This window comes from Nematostella vectensis, chromosome 4 (assembly GCF_932526225.1).
Source record: "Nematostella vectensis chromosome 4, jaNemVect1.1, whole genome shotgun sequence".
Lineage (NCBI taxonomy): Eukaryota > Metazoa > Cnidaria > Anthozoa > Actiniaria > Edwardsiidae > Nematostella > Nematostella vectensis.
In genome coordinates, this window is record NC_064037.1 from 9,133,496 (window position 1) to 9,154,790 (window position 21,295).

The 21,295-nt window shown below is 41.5% G+C and overlaps 1 protein-coding gene across 1 annotated transcript in view; it reads left to right on the forward strand.

Annotated features, from left to right (window-relative positions):
- LOC5522255 overlaps positions 1 to 21,295 on the forward strand; it is a 137,609-nt gene that overhangs the window by 102,435 nt on the left and 13,879 nt on the right. The window contains exons 151-175 of the mRNA XM_048726927.1: positions 172 to 671; positions 4,415 to 4,646; positions 5,491 to 5,565; positions 6,072 to 6,523; positions 7,117 to 7,185; positions 7,799 to 7,928; positions 8,006 to 8,038; positions 8,406 to 8,423; positions 9,275 to 9,593; positions 10,003 to 10,244; positions 11,114 to 11,173; positions 11,808 to 11,837; positions 11,925 to 12,233; positions 12,538 to 13,188; positions 13,716 to 13,748; positions 14,063 to 14,716; positions 15,080 to 15,109; positions 15,662 to 15,839; positions 16,249 to 16,700; positions 16,991 to 17,023; positions 17,381 to 18,043; positions 18,126 to 18,200; positions 18,465 to 18,660; positions 19,865 to 20,301; positions 21,235 to 21,285. Of these exons, the coding sequence (XP_048582884.1) occupies positions 172 to 671; positions 4,415 to 4,646; positions 5,491 to 5,565; positions 6,072 to 6,523; positions 7,117 to 7,185; positions 7,799 to 7,928; positions 8,006 to 8,038; positions 8,406 to 8,423; positions 9,275 to 9,593; positions 10,003 to 10,244; positions 11,114 to 11,173; positions 11,808 to 11,837; positions 11,925 to 12,233; positions 12,538 to 13,188; positions 13,716 to 13,748; positions 14,063 to 14,716; positions 15,080 to 15,109; positions 15,662 to 15,839; positions 16,249 to 16,700; positions 16,991 to 17,023; positions 17,381 to 18,043; positions 18,126 to 18,200; positions 18,465 to 18,660; positions 19,865 to 20,301; positions 21,235 to 21,285 (5,922 nt within the window). The remainder of the gene's footprint in view (positions 1 to 171; positions 672 to 4,414; positions 4,647 to 5,490; positions 5,566 to 6,071; positions 6,524 to 7,116; positions 7,186 to 7,798; positions 7,929 to 8,005; positions 8,039 to 8,405; positions 8,424 to 9,274; positions 9,594 to 10,002; positions 10,245 to 11,113; positions 11,174 to 11,807; positions 11,838 to 11,924; positions 12,234 to 12,537; positions 13,189 to 13,715; positions 13,749 to 14,062; positions 14,717 to 15,079; positions 15,110 to 15,661; positions 15,840 to 16,248; positions 16,701 to 16,990; positions 17,024 to 17,380; positions 18,044 to 18,125; positions 18,201 to 18,464; positions 18,661 to 19,864; positions 20,302 to 21,234; positions 21,286 to 21,295) is intronic.

Sequence of the window (21,295 nt, forward strand, 5' to 3'; positions counted from 1 at the left end):
AACTTTTTTTTTTTTCAAACAAGCCACATCAAGTACGAAGTTATATGTATTCGGATCAAGTTCGTATTTTCTTAAAAACACTGCAAGTTAATTTGTTCATGAAAATTAATTATGAAAAAGGTGCTGTTTTGGCTTTGCATTGATAATATTACAAATTATTTTATCTTTAAGGAAACTCAAAGCAACCTCATAAGGCTTCACATTCTCAAACTACCGCTCAAACAACGCAAACATCGTCATCATCTGAAGCATCTCAGAACTCGTTCTCCATTCAAATGGTCGGCTGCTTCAAAGACAATATACCACATGCATTGGATGTTGAACTTGGCGACTTTAAAGGGAAACCGGACTCTGTCATCCAGGAATGCTTCGAAGCTGCTGTCAACAAGAAGTATACAGCATTCGCCGTGCAGAATGGTGGAAAGTGCTTCTCAAGTCCTTCCGCTAGAACATCCTACAAGCGGTACGGAAACAGCAGCGACTGTCGAGAAGATGTTGGCGGAAAAATGGCAAACAGTGTGTTCTTCATCTCACAAGGGAAAAGAAGCGATGCGCAAGTTGATGTGCCGGTACCTCCTGACGGACAGGAGCACGTGTCACAAGACAGACCACGACATCAAACATACGATGAACATGATGATCTGCTTGGAGATAAAAACAGCGGACTAGAGGTATCCTTGAAGCGCAATACTCAGAAACCATAAGATAACCCTAAAGTCCACGTTGTAGATGTGTCAAAAGCTTCCAAATAAGAAACCATTTGATATTTGAAGGGTGTCAAGTTGTCAAATATATGTTCAGATGTCAAACAGTATTTTTAAACACTAAAACTTAACACAATGTTCTAGAAATAATATTCTGAAATACTGGTTAAATTTGCACATTGATTAGACTTTGATAATCTCAGAATGCGATTTAATTATAATAGCTTTATGTGTATTTGCTTGTTAAAGTAATGATTCTAATTGGTAAAGTAGAAAAATAAAAAAGTGTTAATCACGTAATCGCTTAACATTTGTTCTTATGTAATAAAGTGTGATAAATTACAAATAAACAAATAAATAAATAAACAAGCATGCAAAAGTATTGTTGTTTGTTATATTGCTGTTGGTTATTCACTCGGTAGAAACCTTACAACAAATTACACTAGGAGTAAACGCGTTTTATGGAATTTTATATTGTGTTGTTAGCTTTCATGTAAGTTACTGTTTGGTAGGCAGCTAAACGATACATCACACAACGCACTAATATTTCTTTAAAAACCACGAGCAAATAAACTTTGATGTAATGTTCTGTTAAAAGAGCTTTTCCATTAATACTAAAAGTAGTAGACTACAACGAGTTTTGCGGATCTTGATTGTCTCATTGGCACCTTTTCCAACCAGCTTCTGAAGCGAATGAAGGCCATTTATTGACAAAAAAAACTGCAATTACAACTTATGAATCTTTGATAAAGCCACATTTCCAGTACTGTAGTCCAGTCTGGGATGGGCTTGCAGTAAGCCTAGCAGATAAACTTTCAAAGCTTCAGAATCGTGCTGCGAGAGACATTACTCAAACAAAATATGACACCAGCTTTAGCGATTTTCTCGGTATGCTTGGTTGGGACAGGGTGTCCGTCAAAAGGGCAAAACAGAAATATTTGATCATGCTCAAGTCCCTTAACCACCTCGCCCCTGATTACCTAACCCAAGTATTTATGTTTTTGTATTTTAAATCATACAACCTACGAGATCAAGAGAGAATACTGGCCATACCAAAACCGCGTACCAATTAAATGAAGAGGGCATTTCAATACAGTGGGGCAATTTTATGGAATTAACTTCCCCCCGAACTTAGATCAACAAAGACCCAGAAATATGGTTTTGCGATAAAACTTGCCATGTGTGTAGTAGAGCTAATAAGAAAGAAACAAGGGGGAGTTTTTTCCGAAATTCCATAATACAAACGCATGATGTTTTCTGATATTTTTTTTTTAATTGCTCTATTTTCCTCGCAAATTGTTTACAAAATATTCCGCTAGATTCTTCGTTTTATCATTGCGATCAAATATTGCTGAAAAAATTCTTATTATTTTCAAAAGCGTAGGTAAAAACGCAAATATAGTGAAAATAGGACACGCTATTTAATTTAATTAACACCTTCAGCTGTCAATCTCGTCAACCACCCTTTTCCAACTGATCTTTATTATTTCTGTCGTCAGTTTTGATCAATTCAATGGCAGTTCAATTTTCTAACAAGCCCCGAATAGTAAAAAATAAAAAAAGCCGGTGCTAGTACCTAACTAAAGACGGACGGCGAAAACGGAGGTTTACTTTTTGTTAAACTTTGCCTAACTAAATGAAATTAGACTTATCCTCTTCACCACGCATGCTCACTAAAGAAACATGATAGCGTTGCGATAGCGTTTACAAAAGTCTTCTGTTTCCGGTTTTCGTCTAAAATAAGTTCCATCATGTCTGACGTTATCCCGCTCATTGCGTGAGTCACCTGCCCTGGCTGCTGCAAGACACACACAGACCTGCCTTGCTTTTCCCTTCTCTGCAAATCCGCTCTTGTTTTCCTATTGTTTTTATAGGCACCTGGGTGTTGTCATTCACAATAATCTAAGGAAGCCTCTAATGGTTTGCCTACAGCATAGATATGCGTAGTTCGGTAAACCTTCAAGTACCATCTTGCAGTAGTACACTGAAACGTTGAAATTATCCCAAGTTGTGAAGCTTGAATTTTCTTGGCTGAACGCTGAATTTCTGTTTTCTAATAGATGTTTATGTTTTGAGTATAAACTACCTGTTTACTACATGAGCTGTTATCTTTTATCAGCAAGTCGAATTCTGACGTGATTTCTATAACATTAATTAGAGATGACCGAATTCCCTTTGATCAGTCGCCCCATCCCGTCGTCTCGGGAGGAACCATGACTTGAAATAACGTCCTCGTTTGAAATTTGAGGGCAGGGGATTTGGTAAGTTCAAATAATTAGTTAAAATTCATCAGATAATGTGCATAGTTTATTTCCTTTTTCCCATCTTTATCTTATTTGCGTCTCTTGGTAGTCTACGAATGACTCATCCTGTCTTTCACGTTTTGATCGCTCAACGTAACTTCTTCACAAGTTGTAAGCTCGCTCTTATATTTACGAATATATCTTGAAAAGAGATCTTGGCTGTAAATTAAGTCATGACAGGATAACCTATTTCGATGGGAATTTTTTTTCTACTAGATCCTGCTAAAAAAAGTCTTTAAACTCTTCAAGATTTATTGTTTCTTTTTTTTCTTTAATGAGATTAATATTATGCAACCCCATACCTTTTACCGCCACCCATCTTTAACGTACCTTTTAAAATGGTCTCTTACGAATATAACTTTATGTAAACGGCTTTTTTTCCTTTTGATGATATTAGTAAAGCCTCTAAAATTGCCTTTTTTTTGTACTTCTTGAGTTGTCATCATTTGCTTTAAAGTTTAAGAACAGACTTATCAATTAGAATAAAGCTATAAGAACCTTGCGTTCGCAATGACAAATATGAATTTTCTTGATCAGTAGATCATTTGAGATGAAACAATGCAGGTCTTCCAGCTCAGCTGAGATTTATAAAAATAAACAAAAAAATGTCTGGCGTTGACGTCTTTGTTTTGGACAGCTACCTTAAGACATTAGATAATCCACTACCCATGGCAGGGGCCTCTTGGAATAGAAAGATTAAAAAAAGGTCTGTGTCCTTGTTTTTTGGTAAGGTAATAAAGTCGCAAATTTATGTCCGGTCAATCTTTTCCCCATATGGAAAATTATCGATGGGCTCCTGCATGGTAGGCTAAAATCTTGCTTTTTGACAGCTAGTTATTGTAGCTATGAAGATCCAGGATCGGCAACATAAAACTAGAATGAAAAGAGCAATATTTCATATTGTTAAACTGGAAAATCATCATTACGCAAGTCATGGAGATCCCTATACATATTGATGCTTATTGTTAGACAGCTCACGCTGTTCATCTTATCATAACATCACGTCACCTTCTTACGAACTTCACCTCACATCAATAGATGATTCTAATACCAAGCATTGGTATAAATCAACACAAAGTTGAAAAGGTATGTTAAACGCCTCTGTGAAACAGAGTAGTTGCGCTGACGATTCGAGCGTTTGCCCTTCTTTTGCTCCGACGAAGAGCTAACGCTCGAAACGTCAAAGCTACTACACTGTTTCACAGAGGCGTTTAACATACCTTTTCAACCTTGTGTTGATTTATACCTTGTCTACACCACGCCTACGCAGACCATCTAGTTTTTCTACAGCTTGCCTGTAGAAAAGTTCACGCTGTTCATCTTATCATAGCATCAAGTCACCTTCTTACGGACTTCACCTTACATAAGATCTATTTTTCTCATTAATACCGTGCAAGTTTTCATTAGGTAAACATGACGATCCCTTTACGTGGCATCATATTGATGCTAGTCGTTAGTACAGCTCTTGCTGAGCTCAATAACTACAACGCCTTCGACTCGCCCGAGGAGGCAATCAATCAGAGGTCAAAGCGTGAACTCGATGAGGAAAGTGGACAAGGAAGTGCTGACGATGTGGGAAGTGCTGAGCCTGCAGTCAACAGCGATGATGATGAGAGCGCCTCTAAGCGCCAATCATTGGGTAAGTTTTCTGGTGAGACGCTGGCACGACCTTTTTCGAACTGTATTATTGATGATATTAGTACTAGTATTTAAAACATTAAAAATAGAACATATCAAGAAAATTTAGCGAATAATTGTCGTTTTTCCCAGACGCGGTCACTTCCATATAAGGAAACTAATATATTCCTTAAATGGAAAACCTGCACGATTCTTGTCATTTTTAGGGCTGCCGTACCGCAGGTGCTTCGCAAACTTTGTGAATTGTATTCAGAACAGAAAAACAGTGACTGTGACCATCTTTAGTCAATGGAGAAAGCTTCTGAAAAAAAAAAATTCCCCGGTACCAAACCCCTAAAACGACAACGATTTCTTCATATGTAGTTTCGTTGTCGTGTCGAGTACTAGCTCTTCGTCGAAGCAAAAAAAGCTTGTTTTCCTTTTCTATTTTGTTGTTATGATGGAGCTTATATCAAACCGTTTTTTCTACATCTAAAGCAGGCACGTACCCATAATTGGCTAAGGGAGGGGGGTTGCGCAATCATAGGTATCAATTTGAAAAAAGCAAACTATTTGAAGATTCCTTAATAAAAAAAAAATAAACCACTGTTTGGCCGCCAAGAGGGCGGGTGCGCGCGCACCCTGCCCACCGCCCTATGTGCGCGCCTGTAAAGCACCCTGCGCACCCCCCATTTGTACGCGCCTGTTAAGGTTAAAAGCTAATGACTAAATGTTTTCACTGTTCTCACAGATTACAGTATATTTGTACAGAGCAGTAAATACTATCATCAGAACTTGGCTTAATCCGCACACAATCTATCACCCTATATTCATTCATTCATTTATTCAATCATTCATTCATACAGCGTATGGTGTGGCAATGATGGCTCCTGACTACAACCAGAAGCTTTCATGTTGCCCAACCGGCAGCTTATGTCCAGGTAACTAAACTAACTTTTCTTGTAATGATAGCCTCTGTAATAACTAACCAAAGAGGTATGTAACGAAAGTTTACAAAACTAACCAACTCTTTTGTGTAATGAGACTCTCGTAATAACTAACCATGGAGGTATGTAACGAAAGGTAACAAAACTAACCAAATTTTTGTGTAATGAGACTCTCGTAATAACTAGCCATAGAGGTCTGTAACGAAAGGTAACAAAACAAACCAACCATAGAGGTCTGTAACGAAAGGTAACAAAACTAACCAACTTTTTGTATAATGAGACTCTCGTAATAACTAGCCATAGCGGTCTGTAACGAAAAAAAAATATTTTGTGTATTGAGACTCTCTGTAATAATATCCACAGAGGTGTGTCAAGCAAACGATATAACCTTTCGCTTCGTAATGCCTGACCCTAGACGTTGTATAGACTTGCCTCGCTACGCCCTAATATTGACTAAATTGTTTTGTAGCCTTTCGTTCTAATTGTGTGTCTCTTTATAGGCCTACCTCCATGCTCGTCCTACCAGGGCTACCAAACCTACCAAGCCCAGGCCGGCACTCCTGTGGTCAGCTATGCTGCCCAACAAGGTCATGCGCAGCATCCAGCCGTTGAGGAGAAGCCTTCACTGGATACAAAGCCTGCAGAAGACAAGCCTAAGATTGAGGCTGCCAAGCAGGAAGCAACGGCTGATAATAAGGCTGAGCCAAAGAAAGAGCAAGCTTCAGGGATTAAAGATGCACCTGAGGCCACGCCTAAGAAGGGAGCTGATAAGGCCACGCCTAAGGAGGTTGAGGCATCCGGAGATGAAGTTGCATCCGAGGCAGAGGCTAAGCCCGTTGAGGCAGCCAAAACTGAGTCTAACCCTGCGAAGGAAGACAAGCCTGCCGAGAAAGCCAAGGAGGACAAGGCTGGACCAGCTAAGGAGGATAAGCCTTCGAAAACGAGTCCGAAGGTTTGTACTGCTATGCTTCATTATTTACAATGCACGAGTTCTACTTTTAAAAGTATCGAAGACTGCAGTTCTCTCTTTTATATTATAATACAGTCAATATTCTCTTTAAAAGCGTTCTTAAACATTTCAAATGAAACCAATATTGTCTTTAAGGGTAGTTACAATGAAACAATACGCATGCACCTTTTATTCGTTATTAAAACCAAGTATGGCTATGCTGTGTGCTTTATAACATTTACATTATTATTATATAATTTAAATTAGTGTCAAACAAAATACTAGACAACCTTTATCTGCTAGTGTGTGTTGGACTTGTTTAGTCTACCTCAGTGGGAGAAGAATTTTTCTAAATAAGCAAAAAAAAAGTGACGTCACACAGTCGCCTTCTTCAGGTTCATAGAGGCCTAGATAAGTTGTTTAATAGTTGCACTCGATAAAAGGTTTTTTCAATCTTGTGTTCAAGACAAAAGCGTTATTATTTAATCCCTATGGCCAATCTTGCTGACAAACGACCTGAATGCCTCCTAATCTACACCCCAAAGGATGCCGCTTGTTGATCAGATTTATCAGTGTTTGCTTAATGTTTTTTTTAGGTTGGCAAACCCCATCCCAAAGGTGAAATCCTGGGCGGCGAGAGCAGCGACCCGCTAGATATTGCCGGGGTACGTTGAAATCAGTAGTCTCCAGTATGCCGTTTAGTACTTTGCTACATTGCGTACAGAAAGGCTTGCCACCCATCATCCCCCCCCCCCCTCCTCCTCCTCCTTGATTCAAATAAAGCATCAATATGATAAGTTTAAATCAACTTTTCGTAGTATCGTTTACTGAATTACAGGCGAGTCAGAAGTACACTACCAAAGCAATACAATAAAATCAAATGCAATCAGCAAATTTAACAGTTACAAACGCGGTGAAACGACTCGTATTTGAAGGGCTTTGATACAATGTTAGAAAAAAATATTGTCGATGATGCCGTTTATTTTACTGCACTCAATGTAGAATGTACCCCCCCCCTCCCCCGGCTTGTTTATCTCCAAGACTGTCAAGATTGTAAAGGGAAATGGTTTTTGTTTTGTTCTTGATAACATTGATGTAATGACAGGTCTGATATTGAGTCTGACTGATCCGTGCTCAATTGATCGACAACCTGAACCTGGATATATATTTTTTTTTATTCTACCTAATTTTGATTGCTTCTAACTCTCCAAATAACCGGTAAAACCACTCTTCAAACGTGGGCAAATGTCCATTAACACTATCCGTTGTGCGGACTAGGATACCGTTGACACCGATGCGCCCGCGGAGGAAGAAACCACCGATGAAGAAGGTAGTGGCCAGGACTACTGGGGACCAGAAGAAGACAGCGCCTATGACTACCCCCCTAGGTCTAGCTGTGTCCCATGCCGTAAGTATAAACAGTTGTGGTTATTAACCTCTTGAGTTGTTATTAATAATATTATATATTCTCCGGTCATCTTGCAGCTCCCGGACCAGAGCTACCGATTTCTAACACAGGTATGTTTGTTAAGTAGTATAAACGTATTTCAAATAAGGCTGCACTCGTGAATTCATATGCCGTAGCATTCAGTGCTATATTTCAAATTAAGCCACAAGACGTAAATACAACAAATTTTGATTTGGCAAGCTGTGGCGTCCTTGTTTGTATGCTTGTGTCCTTTCACTAAACCATTTGTCATTTGTTTGATGCCAATGACCCACTGTGCGTGGCGTCACATCGATTCTCGAGTGTAAACTTATTTGAAATGGGTGTATAATAATATGTTATTTAATAAGATCATAGTACTGCTTTGCATACAATGTTTACAAGAAATACGGTGTATGTATTTGCAATGCTGATAACCATTTATTGTGATCGTTTCAGCTGTTCCAGCAAAGACCGGTAAGTGCACATTTTCCGGTTATGGTAAGGATGTTGTTGGTAATTAGTTATCAACGAACAGTCGTTAATAATAATGATGGTGGTTATAGTAAGAACCCTTCTGTGAAATAGCTATAACAAAATGATGATAATGCCGGTTGGCGATAATATTGGTTTTGTCAAAGCACCCTTCGGCCTTAGTCGAAATGGCCCGCAAAATATCCCTCTACACAGTTTGGTCTAACAATGCCGAGGGACCCTTTGTCTCCAGAGATTGGTTCAGGATATGGTAGTTTCCTGGACCTCACGGAGAACTGGCCGGGGCACAGGCTCACCAACCTCTCAGAACAGTGCTCTCAGTCAGTCTCCAGTCAATCCCAGTAACTAGCTCGAATATTTTCACGATTGATCACCTCCTATACATACAAGTACTTCTTTTCATACATAGGTATATAGTAACGCGGAATCCCTCAACTGATTAAACGTTAGAAATACCGCTTATTCTGAATAAATACACATCACAAAGCAATGAGAGTTTATTGTTACCTTTATTCTAGGATATAAGAAAATTATAGGACAATTACAGGAGGTGATCAATCGTGAAAATATTCGAGCTAATTTTTGGGATGCTCGGAAGCAATGATATTGGCCTCCTTTGCCTTCATCAGGATAAGAGCATAGGCAGGATTTATAGATCTCCTGAAGGGATGGTGATGTATGACGAAAAAGATGTTGATTGGATAATGATGACGGTAATGATTGTAGTAGTGATGCTGATGCTGACGGCGACAACAGCGATGATGATGGTTATGATGACTGATTGATGATGGTGATAATGATGATGATGATAACACCCAACTTGTCATTAACAGCTGCCAGTGCCAATGTTGATCTTGTCATCTTGATCGACGGCTCAAGGAGTGTTGAGCGCTCAGGCGTTGGCAACTTCCGACGAGCTATCGACTTTGCTCGTGACCTGACGTCATCGTTCGTCGTTTCTCCGAGGCACACACGCGTTGGTTTGATGGTTTACGGCAAACGAGCTTATAAAGTATTTGGCTTCAATGATTATCGTGACAACAATCGCCTTTTCACCGGCTTCAACAAACCAATTAGATACCCGAGGGAGCGCGCACAAACCGCTACCGCTTTGCGATCTGCTTACCGCACCTTCTTTGGCAGAAATAAAAGGTAAGATGAACTATGTTGCGTTCTTTATTGAAAGGTTTTTTTTCATAATGCGAAAGCCGCCAAATCAGACAGTTACCAAGGTAGCAAGTAGTGTGTGACGTGGAACCAGCAAATCAATACACATCTGTCTAGATCCATTTTCAGCTCCAGCCAACAAATCATAATAAAAATTAAAAGCCATAAGACCATATTTTGTTTTCAATAAGAAGAGGATTTGCGAGCACATTTGTTATATCCTTCAATTGATAAAAAGCATGTTCGACTTCTTCCTTCTATTTTTGAAAAAAAAAACTATTTTTTTTTTTCTTCATCTCCTCCCTTAGTATGCGGCCTCGCTCTTTACCGAGCTCAGTTAATAAGTGTTATTTATTTTCCTTCTTCCTCACTTCTTTCATGTTTTCTTCTTCAGATCGGCACAGAAAGTCCTTGTTCTGGTAACTGATGGTAAGATAAGGGACGCAAAAGCGAAACGTCAATCACAATCCATCAAACGCCGCGGTGTCAAGATCTATGTGGTGGGCGCCGGCAAGTACTTCAACATCAAACAGCTTGAAGCAATGGCTTCGCGCAGGCCCAAAGACCACGTGTTTACATCAGGCTGGAGGCATCTCGGCCATATCGTCAGTGACGTCAAGAAGCACATTGCTCTTGGTAAGAGCTTGCGTGACATGTTAGTGTGGGCGTTTGGCGTGACGTTACGGTACTGTGCGTGACATGGTGTGCATGTTTTTCAGTTGACGAGACATGGCATTGCATGCTAGTGCGTTATAACTTGCTATAGAGTTACCACATGGCGTGACAAGATAGTGCGTACCACATGGCGTGACATGATACTGTCACATGGCGTGACACACTAGTGATTTGCCACATGGTATGACATGCTAGTGCGCTATCACATGGCGTGACATGATACTGTGTACCACATGGCGTGACATGATACTGTCACATGGCGTGACACACTAGTGATTTGCCACATGGTATGACATGCTAGTGTGCTATCACATGGCGTGACATGATACTGTGTACCACATGGCGTGACACACTAATGATTTGCCACATGGTATGACATGCTAGTGTGCTATCACATGGCGTGACATGATACTGTGTACCACATGGCGTGACACACTAGTGATTTGCCACATGGCGTGACATTGTAATGCGTACCACATGGCGTGACACGCTGTTGAGTTGCCACATTGTGTGACATGGTAATGCGTACCACATGGCGTGACATACTAGTGATTTGCCACATAGCGTGACATGGTAATGCGTACCACGTGGCGTGACACGCTGTTGAGTTGCTACATTGCGTGACTTGATAGTGCGTACCACATGGCGAGACATACTAGTGCGTACTATATGGCGTGACATGCTAGTGCGTAGCAAATTGCGTGAACGTTACGTTGCGTAACAAATCAGCGTAATGTGTCTGTACCTTTGTTTTTACGCAGGTGGTTACGGTGAACGTTACGTTGCGTAACAAATCAGCGTAATGTATCTGTACCTTTGTTTTTGTGCAGGTGCTGGCGGCCGTTTGGTTCGCGCTACATTCCGCGCATGCGGAGGCTGCGGACGAGGAGGTAATTAATGTTGAAGGAGTGAATGAAAGAATAGGATGTTTTTTGAGGCCATACCCTATTTCAAATAGGTTCCATCACAAGATTCTGTTTTGTATCCCGTGTTGCATCAAAATAGGAATGGCGTTGTCTATAATTATATAAGTACTACAGTTTTCAACCCTGAACCCTATGATGATATATAGTTACTCATATATCTGGTATATCTGAGGCAATGCAAGCTAAGATACACAGATTCTTAGTGTGATTTTATTTGGGTTTAGTGTAAACATGTAGATCCTAAAATTATCAAAGATTAAAAAATAAAATAAAAAATAGAAAAAAAACAAATCTAGACTAGAACTATTAGCCTTTTCCCGTAAATATGCCTCAGTATTACATAATCAAAGAACAAATGTTCTAGGCAAAAATCTAAAATAAATAGTTTATGCAGCAGAAATTCTCTTTTGCGAGAAAAGCTATTCGACTATTGAAGTTTGATACCTTAAATATCGATATTTTACTGAAGCCTCTTTAACTGCTTTAACTAGCCAATGGGGATGGATGCTGTTAGTCAGTCGATAATTAAATGGGAGCATAAAATGGCGGTGTGCAAATAATTGTTATGCTCAGACTAACGAGGGCTTTGGGTGTGTAGGTCGGCGACCTGGCGGACGTTACCCTGGAGGTATGATCAATTCACATGTATTATATATCTACTACCTGTTGTTGAATTTCACTAGAACTTAAATTCATCTTTCGCGTATGAACCTAGGATATAGACCAAGACCCGGATATAGACCTTGGCCAAGACCCGGATATAGACCTTGGCCAAGACCCGGAAGAACGCCTGGACGCAGACCAGGATATAGGCCCGGATATATACCACCATTTGTACCTGGCATAATACATCCCGGTCGCAGACCCGGGTGGAGACCTGGAGGAATACCCGGAAGAACGCCTGGACGCAGACCTGGAGGAAGGCCCGGAAATATACCACCATTTGTACCTGGCCTAATTATTCCCAGTCGCAGACCCGGAAAAAGGCCTGGACCCAGACCCGGAATAAGGCCAGGGCGTGGAGGTGTGTTCATATTTCTAGGTTTAAAATAAGCGTAATGTGAGTAGGTGAACCAGACGCATAGGAGAGAGCCATTTTGAGATTTTCATTTTCGATTGCTTTATAAAGATATTTAAGAAGATAGAATCGCATTTTTTCAATACAGTTTGTTGAAGCAATCACTATTTCAAAGCAAAGAAAGTGAAAATTAGATTACACTTTTAAACTTTGAGATATCTGCGAGGTTCTATTAAGCATAAAATATCGTTTAAATCTATATCTCGAAATTCAACTGTGTGTGCAGCACTAAGTATCCTCGTATTTATAGGACGTATCCCTAAGCCCGCAGTGGTCTACCCACTTAATGGCATCACTGGTGCCCGTGACGTCACTCGTAGACCCAACAACGGACGCCCGGGCGTTCTCAGACCGGACAGAGGACCGGACCGCAAGCCGTCCGGTGCCAAGCGCTTCTTGGGTAACCCCAAGAGTTACATCATTTTCCCGCGCACTCCCAAGCTGCGAAACGTGAAGTCGATCACGATCAGCGCTTGGGTCAAGCCCCTTAGCAATGGACCTATCTTCCACTTCAACCCACCAGGGTGGGGAGTGCATGTCTGGATTGTGAATAATAACCAACTCTTCGCTCGGTTTGTGTCCAAAAAGACTCGCAAACGCGTCAAGTATGTAATAAGTCCTCGTTCTCTACGAAAAAATCGCTGGAGCTTTATCGCGGCTGCTTATAATAATCGCCGGGGTGTCGCCACTCTTTCCGTGAATGGTTTCCCCGTCATCTCTTCCTTCATCGGTCCCCTCAAAGGACTCGCCACTAACTACCCGTCGGTGATCGGTAGTAAGCCCAATGACAAGCGTCGCTTCCGCGGCAGCATCTCTTGCGTGCAGATCTTTAAATCTGCACTGAACAGTGATCAGCTTAGGAACCGTCGTGTCATCAGGTCAAAGAAATGCTTCCGTGGAAGTAAGTACAAAATAAATTTTCCAAAATAACGAGCATCTGATGAAAGCTTAAAAAAATTATCTACATGTGTAATGAAAGCGGCATTGTCACTTTTGTACTTCCAGCCGATCACGAAACATCCTTTAATCTTTCTGAAAAATATTTCAAAATTGTAAAAGCCGTGTGTCTATTGGAAGTTTCTTTGAAGAAGGGGAATGACAATTTAGAGCGGATGGCCTGTTTAATAGCGCCGATTCTAATAGATTCCTTTGTCTCTTGTTGGTTTAAGTTTCCGCCGGCCCACCGGAAGTAAACTGGTGACAATGCTGCTTTAAGGCAGTTATCCATACTTACCCCTCGAAGTGTTTTCTTGCGGGACTTATAACCTGTAACAATGCTGCAGTAATTCTATTGGATAATCACGAGTGTTATCCAATGAAAAACAACGTCTCGGCGTACTTGCATAAAACATGTACGTCATATACACTAGCTCAATCCAATCCTGCTTATTGTATGTTTGCTGATATACTTGAATTTAATTGTTACAGAGTGGCCATTACCAGTACCTCGTCCCAAACAAGGTATGATCGCAAGTTATATCGCGTGTTTGTGCTTTTACGAATTATGCATTACGAGTCTAAAACCTAAACGTGACGCAACTCCGCGACATTTTCATTTAAGCCTGAGACACACTTTTAGGCAATTTTTTACGCCGTATGGGCAAATTCAATCGCCTGCGATCACCAGCGAATTTGGTCGCCAGTATCAGTCGAATCGGACGTCTAAAGATAGGCGAATCCGTCGCCGCGGCAGCAGATCCGCAACTAGAAATATATATACCATAGTCTTGGTCTAATAGAGGACACTTCATGGTTTGTTTTTTGGTCTTTCACAGTACCGACTAGTTTGGTTGCATTCTACCCACTCGATATATTCCGTGGTGGTCGCGACCTCAGCTACAACCGTGCACCAACGGTAATACTACGCGGTGTCCGACCCGGCCAAGGCCCAGGCGGCATAAAAGATACATCATTTGTGTTCTACGGCCGTGGAAACAGCTACGGTTACATCCCGACTTCCCGCCGACTAGACATTTCTGGTTCCATTACGATTGTTGCTTACATCAACCACAACCCCGGACGAAGCCCCCGAACGCGTTCGGGACCTATCGTTGACTTCCGAAGAAATCGTCGTGATTCATCGGCTGTTCGTGTCTGGATGTTAAGGCCTGGTGTTCTCTATGCTCGTTTTGGTAATGGAAAGCGCTTCATCGTTAGAAGAGCTGTTCCTAAAAAGGCCTGGACCTTTATTGGTGCCGTCTACAAAAAGAGGACGGGTAGAGCAACTCTTTATGTCAATGGGTACCGCGTAGCTTCCAGAAAGATCGGACGTTTCAACATTGCTCGTAACCGACCGGTTTCCATCGGTAGCACTCGGGCTGATCCTCGGCGCCGAAGTTTCCGCGGAAAGATCTCGTGTTTACAGATTTATCGTGGAGCGCTGAGCAGCTACCAGATCCGCAACGCAATGAAGCAATGTCATATGCGACGTAAGTAAATGATGAAGAAATAAACTTGTGTTGCCAATCAACCTGTGAAGCTGGGAGGCTAAATTAAGAGAGTGCAGATAAATGTGGAATACGCTTTAGGACTCGGCCTTCACTTCATGTCTGACCACAAAGCATAGCTTGAATCGAAATTGTGTTTTTAAGAGGGGATAAAAACCGGAGAAAAGGTGGCAGTTGGGAAGAGCCACGTTGAAAACGGTAATCAAAACCAGTACAAAATGGTTTAAGGAATAAGGCAATACAGACCAACGTTCTACTTAAAGCAACCTTGTTACCCCGCTACAATGCAACTGCTTCTCATCTAGTGATGTATCTATAGCCTGATTAAGCTTCTGTTTTCTGCAGGACCTAAACTTCCAGGAAAATCTGTTTACCGTGAGTAAAATCCCTTTTATATTTTATTTATTTAGCGCCTTTGTCTTCCTTGTGATTATAATCGTCAGCTATAGCTGCAGCTCAAACATCTGCTGCAAAAGCATCATCAGCTGAATGATAATCGTTATCATAAATAATGAAATCACCATATATCAATTCTTCTCATCATCACCAGTCTCTCAATCCTCTTCGACATCATCATCATGCTCACAACATCAATGATAGAAGACGATGCTGTTGGTGATGATCATTGCGATGGCATATATTATGGTGATGACGATGAAGATGATGATGATAATGGTGATTTTGATTACAATGATGGTGGTGAAGATGATGATGATGATGATGATGATGATGGTGGTGGTGGTGGTGATATTGATGATGATGATGATGATGTTTTGATGATGATGATGATGATGATGATGATGATGATGATGATGGTGGTGGTGGTGGTGGTGGTGGTGGTGATGATGATGATGATGATGATGATGATGATGATGATGATGATAATGATGAAGATGAAGATGATAATGGTGATGATTCTTTTCAAAGGTCGCCCTACTCCGGTGATCCAGTATCCACTCGACTCACGCTATCACTTACACGAGTACCGCAATCGAGGCCCTATTGCCTTCCTCTCTTTTGTCCGACCTGCGCCCGGCCCGGACAGGAGACCACATGGTTCATATGAGTTACGTGGAGAGCCTAACAGCTACATCAAGATCCCACGGTCAGTGTCCCGCGAGTCTCACGCGGGTTTCCCGCTTTTTGATGTATTATTTTTTCCCAATACTTAGGTTTTTGATCGCGGGTAGGTTTCATGGCCAATGGTCGATTTCATAGCTTAAGGTAAATCCCAAGGGGTGGATAGATTTTATTATAGATTTTAATAGATTTCAGGGCCACGGTAGATGTAGATCTCAGGGCCATGGTTAATGTAGGGGTAGATTTTTTTTGTCATTACTTTATTTAATCGTTGGCTATATAATCGAAAGCTTTTTTTCTTTCAATTCCGCCGCATTGCTGTTCAATTTTTGTTTTGTTTCTTAGCCTCTACATGTGGTATATTGTGACTCAAATCATGGATAGTTAAAAATTATATTACACAAACTCACATTGACACGATTGGTGTTAAACAGATCTCGAGGATTGGACGTTCGTGGCACCATGACCGTTGGTATCTGGGTGTACCCCAAGGCCCCGGGCCCCATTCTCAAGTACAACCCAACTGGCAGTGGTTTCAGCATCTGGTTTACCGGTGGAAACACCATTATGGCAAGATTTTTCAAACGTGGCCGACGACCTTTTAAATCGTACGACCTCACTGGTAGTATCCAGCGATGGAAGTGGAACTTCATTAGTGCTACTTATGACCGAAAAACAAGATATGCTGTTCTGTATGTGAATGGAAGACCCGTTTCCAAGAAACGCATTCCTCGAATTACCCTCGCTACTAACTACCCAATCATCTTTGGTGTCAAGCCGGGAGATAGCAGGAGGTATCGCGGGCGCGTCTCATGCTTCACGCTGTACAAGCAACCGTTGACCAGACAGCAGATTCGCAAGGAAATGCGCCGCTGTTTCCGCAAAGGTGAGAAAAAAAGACTTTATAGTATTTATAGTACTTTCTAGTTTTTATAGTATCATAATAGGCATATATTTAATAATTCTTTATTGAAAATAACTAAAATGATTTCCTGATTTTTATCTTTAATTCTTTTGTACAATGTTTCTAAACGTAGAAATCGTAACAAAGAGATTCTCCGTGTAAATGGAGAACAGTTGCAATTACTGAACAAACCTTCATAGGAGCGTCACAGGCACGCAACTGTGGACATTGCAATGTTAGTGCTGTTCTAATTATGTACACTTTATCAACAGGGCCTTTCGTACCCTCCAGACCTAAGCCACGAGGTAGGGATGATTGATTTCGATGTTTAGCTTTTTTATGATCTACATACACCCCTAGCGCATTTGCGCTAAAAAATGGATAGACAATTTCGTGAGAAATTATAACGAATTATAGTTTATCCTTGAAAATGTCACATGACGAACTAAAATGATAGAATCATGGATCAATGAGAGAGAATAAGTCAATAAGTCAAGTCAATAAGTCATATCACTGCAAAATATAACCACACGGGTTGAAATCAAAAGCAGACGACTGCTTTTGAAATAAAAGACTCTTTAAGGCCGGGTTACCCTGGCGAGTTGTATTTGTATAGTGACTCGATCAATGTAAATGTAATTCTTATTTTGTTTCTTATGTAGGGCCCAAGCGCGTAGTAGCAGTTTATCCACTAGACATTTTCAGTAGAAGACGGGATACCGCTAGAATGAATTCTCCAGCGCGATTCTCGCGTGTTCGATACGCCCCCGGTCCGGACGGCCGCCCGGGTGGCTCCGTTTTCTTCCGTGGAAGCCGCAACTCATACATCACTTTCCCTAACCATGGGCAGCTTGACACCGACAGCGCTATTACTATGACCGCATGGATCTACCCCGGTGGCAGGTCGGGCCCCATTGCTAACTTCCACCCTAACGCGTGGAAGGTCCACTGGTGGCTGACACGTGGAAGAAGACCGGGCAAGGACAACACCCTGTTTGTCCGGTTCCAGGATCGTAGTTCCCGCACGAGGCGTCTCGTGCCGGCAGTGACATCCCCACGGGGAATGATCAAGCGGAACAAGTGGTACTACGTCGCGACCACGTATGACAAGAAGACTGGCGTCGCCCAACTTTTTGTTAATAACAGACGCGTCGGTCGAAAGTACATTGGTCGATTCCGACTGGCTACCAATTATCCCATTCGCATGGGAGCGCGCATTAGTGACCGCAGGTATTACCGCGGTAGGATCTCATGTTTCCAGGTGTTCAACTATGCGCTCTCGCCTGCACAAATCAAGGCTCGTAGACGGGCTTGCTTCAGAAAGGGTAAGACTTATTCGGTGTTGTTTTAAATTCGAAGAAGTTTTCTTGGTGTCAGGTGTGGTAAAAAGCCTTATCCCCTCAATAGGTCCAATCAGGCCTCTCCCGCTACCAATACCGAGACCAATACCAAGGCCGCCGAGTCCTCCATTACCGACGCCAAGTAAGAGCAACATGCTTTTTTTTTTCAACTATGTATTTCAGTTAAGCATTGTGTAAACCGAAGCTGCTGGCATTTGTACTACTGAGAGGTTTTCTAGTACTAAAGCCGTTGAAATGATGTGGATACATTATGTCAGTCCGTCCGTTTGTCCTACAGTCTGTTTATCAGTCTCTGTCTGTTTTTCTTTCCGTCCACATGTCTTACCATTTGACTATCCGTCCGTAATGTCGTCAATGACACTAATTATAGTTAATTAATGTCCAGGTGGCCCATATCCAAGAGCATTCTTCCCCCTCTCCAAGTACACCAAAGGCCGCGACATCATGCGAAAGAACAAGCCTGCCAAGTATGGTCGCGGAGTTCGTTTTGCCCCCGGTCCTTTCCGTGGCACCACTTCCACCCGTTTCCTTGGCAGGCCAGATAGTTACCTGACCTTTCCCAATACCAACCTGGATACCAAGTATGTATATCCATGTATAACCAACTTTTAAGAAAAATGATTTACCTATTTCTAAGAGCGTTGTAATCACCTATTTCTAGAACGTTAGAATTACCTTTTTCTAAGAACTTTGTAATCACCTTTTTCTAAGAACGTTGCCATCACCTATGTCTAAGAACGTTGTCATCACCTATTCTAAAAATGTGGAATCACTTATTCTAAGAACTTTGTAATCACTTTTTTCTAAGAACGTTGTAATCGCCCGTTTTTAGGAACGTTGTAATCACCTATTTCTTAGAACGTTCTAATCACCTATTTCTAAGAACGTTCTAATCACCTATTTCTAAGAACGTTCTAATCACCTATTTCTAAGAACGTTGTAATCACCTATTTCTAAGAACGTTCTAATCACCTATTTCTAAGAATGTGTAAACGAAAATGTCGATTGGCAAATGGCAGTTCTACGACGAAAGGTATGATGGGTTCATTACTAATTGCAGGAGAACACAGAGCAATCATACGATAATTCGTCAAGGCTTTTAATGTACGGCTTTGGCATAGCTCGAGCTTCTTTTGATAAGCTTTAAAATCACCTTCAGTCTGGCGAATAATTACAGTAATACTGTAACAACTACAGAAGACTGTTGTGGGGGCGGTACAGGTTCCCGGCTTTACTTCGCTGTTACAATCTGAAGGTTTACAAGATCTGACTGCGGCTTCTACCGCACCCCTTGTTATATGGTCCTACGAATGAAATGGAAAGCTTTTAGCTCTGTTTAGATAAGGCTTCAGCCAATGAGCGTCCAAAGCATATTGCCTTTTGCACTGACAACGTTATGTGTGTAGACATATCGTGCTCTCTATCTGTTATTGATTTAATATCATAACTTATGCAAAAAATTACTTGCGCGGGTTGCAAACCAGCCCAGAACACATAACACAACACATAACACAATTTTAATCAATTGTATCGCACAAGGGCAAATAAAGCCAAAGATATTAACCACACAACAGATTTAGATATGGGAAATATGTTTATCATATCGTTTACTGTTCAATCATGTGTCATGTTGACTTATATCGGAAGTTTTAAGATGTACGTGTCTAATGGACGCTAGTCTATCTTTATCTGAAATTCCCTTCAATAGTGCAACAGCTTCCCCAACACATTTATATTATTAGGATGACAAAATGACGGCTGATAGCGGGACTCTTGCTATTTCAGGAACTCCCTCACTATACTAGCGTACGTGTACCCGGAGGGCAAGCCAGGACCCATCTTCAATTACAATACCGGCGCGTGGGGCGCACACTTCTGGGCTGTCGGTCGAAATGGAAGAAGCCTCTTTGCAAGGATCACCAAGAGAGCAGGCCGCAAATTCACACGTCATGTAGCCAAGAAGGTCTTAGTCCCTAGGAGGTGGCAGCTGGTCGCGGTGACCTACAGTTACACCAAGGGAAGGGTCAGCCTTTACAGAAACGGAAAGAGGGTCAGTACTCAAAAGATCGGCCAATTCCGCATTGCCACAAATTACCCGGCACGCATGGGAGTGAAATTACGCGACAGACGGTACTTCAAGGGGAGAGTCGCCTGTCTGCAGATCTTTAGCTCACCGCTGACTGTATCGCAGATGGCCAGGGCAGCAAAAAAATGCCGTAAAGGTTAGTTGACTTAAAGACTCTGTCATGCTGGTCACAAAACCGCGCTGAGTTCAGTCATGCTAGTTAGAGCCACCAGGGGCGTTTCTGCCACTCCTTAGATGGGCATGTTTCTGCTGGCGTTTCGGGCAGGTTTCGGCTAGCGTGTCGCGGACAGTTCGCGCGGCACGGGGTACTAGCTCAGATTACGCAACGTAGCTTGACCGGGTTTTCTAATCAAACACGAAGAGCGCGTCACAAACAAGGCATATTTCAGCCAAATTAGACGGAATTTCGTGGTTTATTATCAGAATTTAGCCTAACCAGCTCTGTTCCTACTGCCCGTGGAAATGTTGACAAATATACTTCACATCAATTCCCGACGTGGTTTACAAACATAGCTATTGGTTTACGAACATAGCTATTGGTTTACAAACAAAGATATTGGTTTACAGACATAGCTAATTGTTTACAAACAAAGCTATTAGTTTACAAACATAGCTATTGGTTTACAAACAAAGCTACTGGTTTACAAACATAGCTATTGGTTTACAAGCATAGCTATTGGTTTACAAGCATAGCTATTGGTTTACAAACAAAGCTATTGGTTTACAAACATAGCTATTGGTTTACAAGCATAGCTATTGGTTTACAAGCAAAGCTATTGGTTTACAAGCATAGCTATTGGTTTACAAGCATAGCTATTGGTTTACAAGCATAGCTATTGGTTTACAAGCATAGCTATTGGTTTACAAGCATAGCTATTGGTTTACAAGCATAGCTATTGGTTTACAAGCAAAGCTACTGGCTTACAAGCAAAGTTATTGGCTTACATCCAAAGCTTTTGGTTTATAGACATAGCTATTTTTTACCATCAATGCAGGCGTTGTTTGCATTGGTCTAAAGAGTGATTACTTGCACACGTGACCAATGGTAATTTGCATTTTCAATCTACAGCTGGCCTTACACCCTTGGGCCCAGTTCATCCTCTGCCACCAACACGACCAGGTACGATCAA